The following is a 10,614-nucleotide window of genomic DNA, read 5'->3' on the forward strand; positions in this document are numbered from 1 at the left end:
TTAGATCTTTTTAGGCACCATAGATCTAACGGTACAAATTGCAAAGATTATTGAAGTCCAGACCATCGAAAAAATGCTCTTTGGGTTAAATATATATACAGTACTTTCAATTTGATGAAATCAATGCTTGTCAAGGTTGATATGTGGATTTTCTCCTATCTCATGAAAGTTCCTTTTGTATTGGGTAGGAAATGAAGATATGTGAAGTTTTCTTACCGATAAGGGTAGTGGTGGAGTGATAAGTACTCATTCATTATTAACTAGAGGTCTCGAGTTCGAGCCTTGGGTATGGAATCGCCTTTGTTAGAGAGCGTTTTAACTCCAAGGACTTTCCGTCACGAACCCCAATACGGATATCAGATGACGGACATCATGTGGGAAACAAAAAAAAAGTTTTCTTGGACAACAACTTAAAAATTTGTTTGGCATGTTTTTGCAAGTTCTTAAAATTTAAGGTTAATTTTTTTTTTTTAACGTGACTTGTGTGCATGGTAGGATTCGATTTTCGGATGTATCGAGATCTATTTTGATGAGTGATTCTCATTTTAGAAGCTTAAATTGAAAATGTTGATCGAGGTTTGATTTTTGTGAAAACGACCCCAGAACGGTGTTTTGATGGCCCCGCTAGGTTTGTATCGTAATTTTGGGCTTGGACGTATCCCCGAAATCGAATTCGGAAGTCTGTAGGTTTATTTGTGTTGTTTTTGCCGAAAATTGCAAATTGAAGGTTTAGAAATTACTTAGGTTTGACCGTAGGTTGACTTCATAGTTATCGTGTTTGGATTTATGTTTCGGGACTTGGAATAAGTTTGTTTTGCTATTTGGAACTTGTATGCAAGGTTTGGTATCATTGCGAGTTGATTTGATAGGAATCAAACGCGCGATTATGTTTTAGAAGTTCTTGAGTTTCATGTTGATTTTATGAATTTTGGAGGTTTGATTCGTGATTTTGGATGTTATTTTGATGATTTGATCGCGCGAGCGAGTTCGTGTTATATTTTTAGACTTGTGTTGATGTTTGGTTTGGTATCCCGAGGGCTCAGGTGAGTTTCGGACGTGTATCAGAGTGTTTGAAAGAATTATAGCATTGCTAATTTTTGCACAGATACCTCAGGTCTCGCAAATGCGAGAATTTGATCGCATTTGCGGCATCGCAATTGCGAGGGGAAATCGCATTTGCGATATAAGCCGGAGTTTGTTAGCTTCGCATTTGCGAACAAAAAGCTCACTTTTGCGATGGGGGCTTGGGCTAGGCTGAGTCGCATTTGCGATCAATTTGATCGCTTTTGCGATATGTCAACAGTTCGCATTTGCAACGTCACCGGGACTGTAATGGTTTCGCTTTTGCGAATCATTCTTCGTATTTGTGGGTTTCGCATTTGCGAACCCCAGGTTGCATTTGCTACTCCTGCGACTGGACATAAAAGCCGAGGGACGGAATTTTAGTCTCATTTTCATATATTTGAACCCTAGACATAGTAGGAGGCGATTTTGAAAAGGGATTTTCATCTACAATAATTGGTTAAGTGATTTTGATTAATTTCCAACTATATTGCATGATTATATATGAGCCAAAAGTCTATCGAAAATAACCTCTTTGCCCCCATCGGGGTAGGGGTAAGGTCTGCGTACATACTACCTTCCCCAAACCCCACTTGTGAGATTTTACTAGATCGTTGATGTTGATTATATATGAGATTTAACATAAAAATTATGAGAATCAAAGTGAATTTTTGAGAAATTTTGTCCAAGTTTTGAAAAATAAAAATTTGGGATTTGAGAGTCGAACTGGACTCGAATTTTGAAACAAAATACATATATGGACTCGTGGGGTTATGGGTAGTTGAAATCTACCCTTGGACTCAGATTTTGACCGGATGGACCCGAGGTTGACTTTTATTGACTTTTGAGGAATTGTGAAAGATCATATCTTTATTTATTGGAATTGATTTCTCTTATATTATTTGATGTTATTCGATTTTGGTTAGATTTGAGACGAGCGAATGAGAATTGTAAAGGGTAAGCTATTTTTGAATATTGATTGAGGGCTTTTGAGGTAAATATTTTGCATAACTTTGTGTGGGGGAATTACCTCGTAGGGGTTGATTTATTTGCACTAATTAAACTACGTGAAAAACGTACACTTGAGGTGACGAGTGTATACACAACCTTATATATGGAAATTTAACCAGTTTAGACTCTTAGGTTTGTTAAGCCCATTAAATTGAAGTTGTTCCATCGTGTTATATCCTCCATTGTGAAATTTACTCTTATATGCTTTATTTGAAGCTATTGGTTCATATTCTATCTTCTATTGCCAAATTTACTCATACATGCGTTAATTATAATTGTTGTCTCTTTATTGTCATAATATCCCTATCATAGTTGAGTTATTATAATTTGAACTTATTGTCACATGTTATCTCCTTCGTAGTTAATTGTCCTTATTTGAAGTTATTATTATATGTTATCTCTTTAGTAGTTGATTGTCCTTATTTGAAGTGGATGTTACATGTTATCTCTCTTACTGTTGAACTACTCTTACTTGAAGTCATTATTACTTATTATGTATTTCATTCTTAAGATTATTCTCCCATTTCATTGTATTGTTGTAATTCTTGTGTTGATTTATTTGTCGTACCCTCATGTTATCGTATTCTCGTTGTACTCGGTGTAGTTGAGCCGCGGGCTATGTGTGGTTGTGGAAACATTGTGGTATATTGACACATGTGGAGCGGGTTTCTATATTGTGTTATTTTTAGGGGTGTTCATGGTTCGGTTTGGATCGGTTTTTCTCTAAAAAGAAATCAAACCAAGTAAATCGGTTCTTCAAATATTGGAACCAAACCAAACCAATTAAGTCGATTTTTTATCGATTCGGTTTTTGTCGGTTTTGATCGGTTCTTCGGTTATTTATCGGAGTTTTTCTTAAAAATGAGACATACACTACCAAATATATATTCCAAAGACTACACTTTCAATATAACACTATCAAACCAATTGCTCTTTGAGGAATCTATCATTTACCAAGATATATTGATGATAATTGAATCAAATAGTTATGAATAATTTAAGTACCCAATTAAAAATCGATTATTTTAAACATGAAATAAATTCTTGTACTTAGCAAAAGAAAACTACCAATCAAACTAGAACGTAAAGGCAAAGAATTAAATTATTATAATAGTAAAAAAAATCTAGACTATAAATATAAACGACTAATATGTATCATAAAATTTTGAAACTTTATATAAAAATATACATATATATAGGTATAATAATAAATTTAAATAGCTACTTCTATAATCGGTTTGGTTCGGTTTTTTCGATTATTTTTTAATTAAAACCAACCAAACCAAATTTGATCGGTTTTTAAAATTCAAAACCAAAACCAAATCAAACTCAAAAAGTATCGGTTTTTTTGGTCAGTTTGGTTTGGTTTTTAAGATTTTTATGAACACCCCTAGTTATTTTATTTTTGGCACATGTGGTATTATTGAGAGGATTATCGGAGTATTTGCACGTGTATTGTCTGTGCTATTGTTAGTACCGGTATTTGCATATGCAGCGTGACAAGGCAGGCTATATATGTTGGGTTTGCGCATGTGGAAAGACAATGTGGGATAATTATCATGCGCATGTAGCCAGACAAGGCGGGCATTTACTTTATTATTGCACACGCGACGAGATAAGGGGGCTATGCCGGGGATGATTTGTGATGGCCCGGGGACATTATCATTAATGATATTTGTGTGGTGGTGTGCCTATCTTGCGTGAGTCATGCATATTACGGGTTTTGTTGTGTTGTTTCCAATGTGTCATTCGATGTCTTTGATCTTACTTGTTGACTCGAGTTGTGATAGTACACTTGCACAAACTTACACCGTAATCTGTCACTTATATCAGTCTAGGAGTATGAACCTTGATGTTTATTGATAATTTACATGTATTCTTGTATACTTGTCTCATGTGCGCGAGTTGTACTGTTGGCACGTGAGTTGTCCGTGCTGATATGAGATACTCATACTATTAGCTCGTGAGTTATCCGTGCGGATATAAGGTATTATTATTGTTGGCGCATGAGTTGTCTGTGCAGATATACGATATTAATGGTATTGGCACATGAGTCGTCCGTGCAGGACGCGAGTTGTGTGTGCGGTTGTGATTGGTAATGTGGGCACCAATTTCCAAGTGATTAGGGTTCGTGATTTGGGACCCGTGATTTGTGATTATGAGATGTGGTACCTCGGGGTAGTTCTTGTATAAACCTTGTGTAAGAATAGTCGAATAATTGGTTGTCATTTGTTTTTACTTGGTGTCACCGGTACCTTAACTGTGTTCTGATTATATGCGGCGTTATCACTTGTTTACTCCTTGTTACTAATTGTTGCTTCTACTTTCCATTTGCTAGTGTTGTTTTGTTACTCCTTCCATGTTTATCCTTATATTGATATCGTTCATCTTTTAGCTTTATATTATGCATAAGTTATTATTTCTAATAGGTGTCTCAACCGTACCTCATCACTACTCCACCGAGGTTAGTCTTGATACTTTTTGGGTACCACTGTGGTGTACTCATACTATACTTGTTGCATATTTTAGTGCAGATCCATGTACCTCAGAGCGTGTTGGTCATTAGATAGCTGATCGAGTATTGTTGTGGAGACTTCAAGGTATACCCATCGTCGCGTTCGCAGGCCTCAGAGCCACCTTCTGAAGTTTTACTTTGTACATTTTATTTCTATTTTGGAAAAATTATACTTAGAGATTTTCTAGGGAACTTAGTAGAGTTTATGACTTGTACTACTAGTTTTGGGATATTGTACATCTATTGATGGTTGTTGGCTATGTACAGAGATTGCTGGTTCATGTTTAATAGTTCATTAGTTAAAACCTGTTATTAATTCTGTTACGACCCCAAATTTCATCCGTAGAATATCGTGACGGCACCTAGTCTCTAAGACTAGGTAAGCTTAATAATATGCGGAAACATTAAATAAAACTTAGAATCTCAAAACTCCAACAATTTCATAAATAGAATCTATAAACACAATGCGTACAACTCCCCAAAACCTGGTGAAATATAAGTCACAAGCTCTAAATATAGTGCTGAACAATCCTATACATCACTGTCTATAAAAGTGAAATGAAATAAGGAAGAACATGATAGAAGGGGACTCCGAGGCCTACGGACGCGGGCAGGTGTACCTTGAAGTCTCCAAAAACAAGCTCAACGCTCTAGTACCGGGACTGATAAAATGTATCTAGATCCGCAATAAAATATGTGCAGAAGCGTAGTATGAGTACACCACAACGGTACCCTAGTAAGTGCCAATCCTAACCTCGATAGAATAGTGACTAGGTCAGGTCAAGGTCCTAATGGAGATAGTAGTAAACAAGATAGAATATATAATGATATAATGATAATGACAAAGGAAGTGAAACAATAAAGAATTTAGGAAAGTTACCAACACGAAATCAAGGAAGTTAATACAACACGAAGGGAAAACAAGGATTTTACATGTTAAGGAAACAACAACCAAACAAATATAGCAAATAGAGAAGACCAACAGGGGCCCTACCGAGGTATCGCCTCGTAGTCCCAAATCATAAAAGCAACTCACAGTCTTTCCTTGTATCACCGCAGGAGCTTTACATTTAATTTTGAAATCATTTTCCCGAAATAGCACCCCGCATTTTAGCCCACCTTATCACACTGCATGGCTTCTAGTAGTTCCCTTACTAGCCACGCGTATCAAGCCCACCTTATCTCACCACATGTGTTTCAACACCCAGACCTTATACCACCACATGCGTATCAATAACAACGATACGACATAAACCTCGTGCAAATAGTAACAACAACAACACGACGAAAACCTCGTGCAAACAACCAAATAATCCTCTCAACAATAACACGAATGCCAAAAACATAACAATTCAATAAAATGATATTACACACCTTACACTTTGCCTCAATAGAAACCACGACCTTTGCAACTCAACACCAACTCAACATCAAGATATTTCAAGGATAACAAACTTCAAGTAAAGAATTCCACAGTTAAATAATGAATGCAGAATTAAGAAAACAAGTAATTCAACTAAAGATATAGTACAAGTTGCAAATAAGAGATAAGACAAGTAGATATGTGAAACTAGAATAAACATGGTGGCTATAACATGCTAAAGTAACTCAATTAAAGCATGAAAAAGAAACTACGTAGCTAAAATCGAAATCTCAACATTTAGCCCGTATACGCACTCGTCACCTTGCATACACGGCCTACACGATTGCGAAGCACAACTTCGCATGACCCTGCTGCCTTACTTCTTTGTACGCGAACACGATCAGCTCTACGAGAACGCGATCAGCTTTACGCGTTCGCGAAGCACAAGTTTTACCACTGCCGCGATCGCGACCCTCTCTCTGCGAACGCGGAGAGTAAAAACCAACAATCTATAAAAAAACCTTCGCGATTGCGGACAAAACCTCATGATCGCATTGAACGAAACCAGACCTGAGAAAACCAGCAACCTCAGCTATTCCTAAATGATCTGAAATGCGTTGAACATGGTCTGAATTACACCCGAGGACCCCGGGACCTCAACCAAACATACCAACAATTCCTAAAATATTATACGAACACGCTCGAAGCGTCAAATCACATCAAACAACACTAGAATCACGAATCACACATCGATTCAAGCCTAAGAACTTATAAACTTTTGAATTTCAAAACCAACGCCGATTCATAACAAAACAACTCCGATTGACACCAAATTTTGCACACAAGTCACACATGACTTTACGACCTATTCCAACTTCTGGAATTGAAATTCGACCCGATATCAAAAAGTTCAATCCCGGTCAAACTTTCCAAAATCTTCCAACTTTCCAACTTTCGCCAATTAACGCTGAAATAACCTACGGACCTCCAAATCAATATCTGAACACGCTCCTAAGACCAAAATCGCCCTATGGAGATATTGGAACCGTCAAAACTCCATTCCTAAGTCAACTTCACACAAGTAAAACTACAGTCAACTCCTACGACTTAAGCTTTCAATTTAGGGACTATGTATCCCATATCACTCTGAAACTCTCTCGAACACGACACCAAGCACCCCGGCAAGTCACGTAACCACAATATTACATAGAGGGAGCATAAATTAGGGGATTGGGGCTAAAATATTTAAAACGACCGGCTGGGTCATTACATCCCCCCCTCTTAAAACAAACGTTCGTCCTCGAACGAATATAGGGACATACCTGAAGTGGTGAAAAGATGAGGATAACCAGTACGCATATCATGCTCGGTATCCCAAGTCGCCTCCTCGATTGGCTGACCCCTCCATTGAACCTTTACTGAAGCAATGACCTTAACTTTTGAACTTGCCTATGCAAAATGGCCACTGACTCCTGAACATAAGATAAATATTTGTCCAATTGGATTGAGCTGAAGTCAAACACACGAGACGCATCGCCGTGATACTTCCGAAGCATAGAAACATAGAATACTAGATGAACTGTAGCTAGACTGGGTGGTAGTGCAAGTCTGTAAGCCACCTCTCCAACCCTCTCAAAAATCTCAAATGGTCCGATATACCTAGGGCTCAACTTTCCATTCTTCCCGAACCTTATAACACCCTTCATGGGCGAAACTCGGAGCAAGACCCGCTCTCCAACCATGAATACAATGTCACGAAACTTCTCATCCGCATAACTTTTCTGTCTGGATTGGGCTGTACAAAGTCTATCCTGAATCAATTTAACCTTTTACAAAGCATCCTAAACCATGTCTGTACCCAATAGCCTAGCCTCGCCCGACTCAAACCAACCCACCAGACACCGACACCTCCTACCATATAAAGCCTTATACGAGGCCATCTGAATGCTCGGTTGGTAACTGTTGTTGTAGGGAAACTCCGCAAGCGGCAAGAATTGATCCCAAGAACCCATAAACTCCATCACACATGCACGAAGTATATCTTCCAATATCTAAATAATGCGCTCGGACTGTCCGTTCGTTTGAGGGTGAAATATTGTACTCAACTCCACACGCGTGCATAACTCATGCTGAACAGTCCTCCAAAACCGCGATGTAAATTGTGTACCTCGGTCAGAGATGATAGATACTGACACGCTATGAATCCTGACAATCTCACGAATATAAACCTGAGCCAGCTACTCTGAAGAATAAGTAGTCACCACTGGAATGATATGAGTTGACTTGGTCAACGTATCCATAATCACCCAAACCGCATCAAACTTTCTCCGAGTCCATAGGAGCCCAACCAAAAGATCCATAGTAATTCACTCCCATTTCCACTCTAGGATCTCTAACCTCTAAAGTAATCCACCAGGACGCTGATACTCATACTTCATATGCTGACAGTTTAGGCAGCGGGCTATATATTCTACTATGTCCTTCTTAATCCGCCTCCACCAATAGTGATGCCTCAAGTCCTGATACATTTTGGCGGCAACCGAATGAATGGAGTAACGCGAACTGTGAGCCTCCTGGAGAATCAACTCACACAAGCCAACTACATTGGGCATACATAGCCTGCCTTGCATCCGTAATACACCATCATCTCCAATAGTGACCTTTTTGGCATCGCCGTGCTGAATTGTGTCCTTGAGGACAAACAGATGGGGGTCATCACACTGATGCTCTTTGATGCGATCTTAAAGAGAAGACCGAGTAACCACACAAGACAAAACTCGGCTCGACTCAGAAACATCCAATCTAACAAACTGGTTGGCCAAGGCTTGAATATCCAAGGCTAATGGCCTCTCCGCTACCGGTAGATATGCTAAGCTGCCCAAACTCTCCTCCTTACTACTCAAGGCATCAACCACTACATTGGCCTTCTGGGGATGGTATATAATAGTGATATCATAGTCCTTAAGCAACTCTAACCACCTCCGCTACCGCAAGTTAAGATCATTCTCCTTGCATAGGTGTTGCATACTCCGATGGTTGGTGTAGACCTCACAAAGAACACCGTATAAATAGTGCGTCTAGATCTTCAAGGCATGAACAATAGCTGCTAACTCAAGGTCATGGACATTATAGTTCTTCTCATACACCTTCAGTCGTCTAGACGCGTAGGCAATTACCCTACCATCCTGCATCAACACCGTGCCGAGACCCATACGCGACGCATCACAATACACAGTATAAGACTCTGAACCTGAAGGCAACACCAACACTAGGATTGTAGTCAAAGTTGTCTTGAGCTTTTGAAAGCACTCCTCACACTCCTCCATCCACCTTAATGGAGCACCCTTCTGGGTCAATTTGGTCATAGGTGCTGTAATAGACTAGAAACCCTCTACATATCGACGATAATACCCCGTCAAAATAAGAAAACTCCGGATCTCCGTATTTAAAGACGGTCTGGGCCAACTCTGAACTGCTTCAACCTTTTTCGGATCTACCTTGATCCCCCACTCGACACTACATGACCCAAAAATACTACCAAATCAAGCCAGAATTCACACTTTGAAAATTTTGCAGATAACTTCTTTTCTTTCAAGATCTGAAGCACGGTACTCAAGTGTTGCTCATGATCCTCCCGGCTCCTAGAGTACACCAAAATGTCGGCTCCGGGAGTACACCGAAAGCTAAAATATGGCTAGAATACACTGTTCATCAAGTTCATGAATGTTACTGAGGCGTTGGTCAGCCCAAATGACATCAGAAAGAACTCCTAATGACCATACCGAGTCCTGAAGGCAGTCTTCGGGATATCTGACTCCCGAATCTTCAACTGATGATAACCTGAACGCAAGTCAATCTTAGAGAATACTCTCGCACCCTATAGCTGATCAAATATGTCATCAATACGTGGCAATGAATACATATTCTTCACTAGCGATAATCAGTACACATACGCATAGAACTATTCTTCTTCTTTACAAATAAGACTGGAGCACCCCCAAGGTGACACACTCGGTCGAATGAAGCTCTTATCAAGCAACTCTTGCAATTTCTCCTTTAACTCTTTCAACTCTACTGGGGCCATACGATATGGTGGAATAAAAATGGGCTGAGTGCTCGGTAACACATCAATACCAAAATCGACATCCCTGTCAGGCGGCATGCCCATAAGATCCACCGAAAATACATATGGATAATCCCTCACTACCAGAACTGACTCCACGGTAGAAATATTAATACTAACATCCCTCATGAAAGCTATATAAGCTTTACACCTCTTCTCAACCATACGTTGAGTCTTGATAAATGAGATAACCTTGCTAGGAACATAATCTAAAACACCTATCCACTCTAATTGTGGTAATCCTGGCATAGCCGGCGTCACGGTCTTGGCGTGGCAATCGAGAATAGCATGATAGGGCGACAACCAGTCCATGCCCAAAATAATATCAAAATCTACCATTCTGAGAAGCGATAGATCGGCTCTGGTCTCAAAACCACCAAGAATAACAAAACATGACCGATACACATGGTCAACAACAATAAAATCTCCTACGTGTGTAGAAACATAGACAAGAACTTCTTTTCTCTCAAGATCTAAAGCACAGTATTCAAGTGTTGCTCATGATCCTCCCGGCTCCGGGAGTACACCAAAATGTCAGCT

The 10,614-nt window shown here is 39.3% G+C and overlaps 1 protein-coding gene across 1 annotated transcript; it reads right to left on the bottom strand.

The window, feature by feature from the left end:
- Nucleotides 1-9,912: 9,912 nt before the first annotated feature.
- Nucleotides 9,913-10,413, bottom strand: LOC138904172 (uncharacterized). The gene has a single exon (XM_070192704.1). The coding sequence runs from the start codon at nt 10,411-10,413 to the stop codon at nt 9,913-9,915; it is 501 nt and encodes a 166-aa protein (XP_070048805.1).
- Between the last annotated feature and the right edge of the window lie 201 nt (nt 10,414-10,614).

Source organism: Nicotiana tomentosiformis, chromosome 1 (genome assembly GCF_000390325.3).
Source record: "Nicotiana tomentosiformis chromosome 1, ASM39032v3, whole genome shotgun sequence".
Classification (NCBI taxonomy): Eukaryota; Viridiplantae; Streptophyta; class Magnoliopsida; order Solanales; family Solanaceae; genus Nicotiana; species Nicotiana tomentosiformis.

What these genes read in the sequence shown, in the direction of transcription:
- LOC138904172 (XM_070192704.1), bottom strand. Translation starts at nt 10,413, where the DNA reads ATGGTAGATTTTGATATTATTTTGGGCATGGACTGGTTGTCGCCCTAT.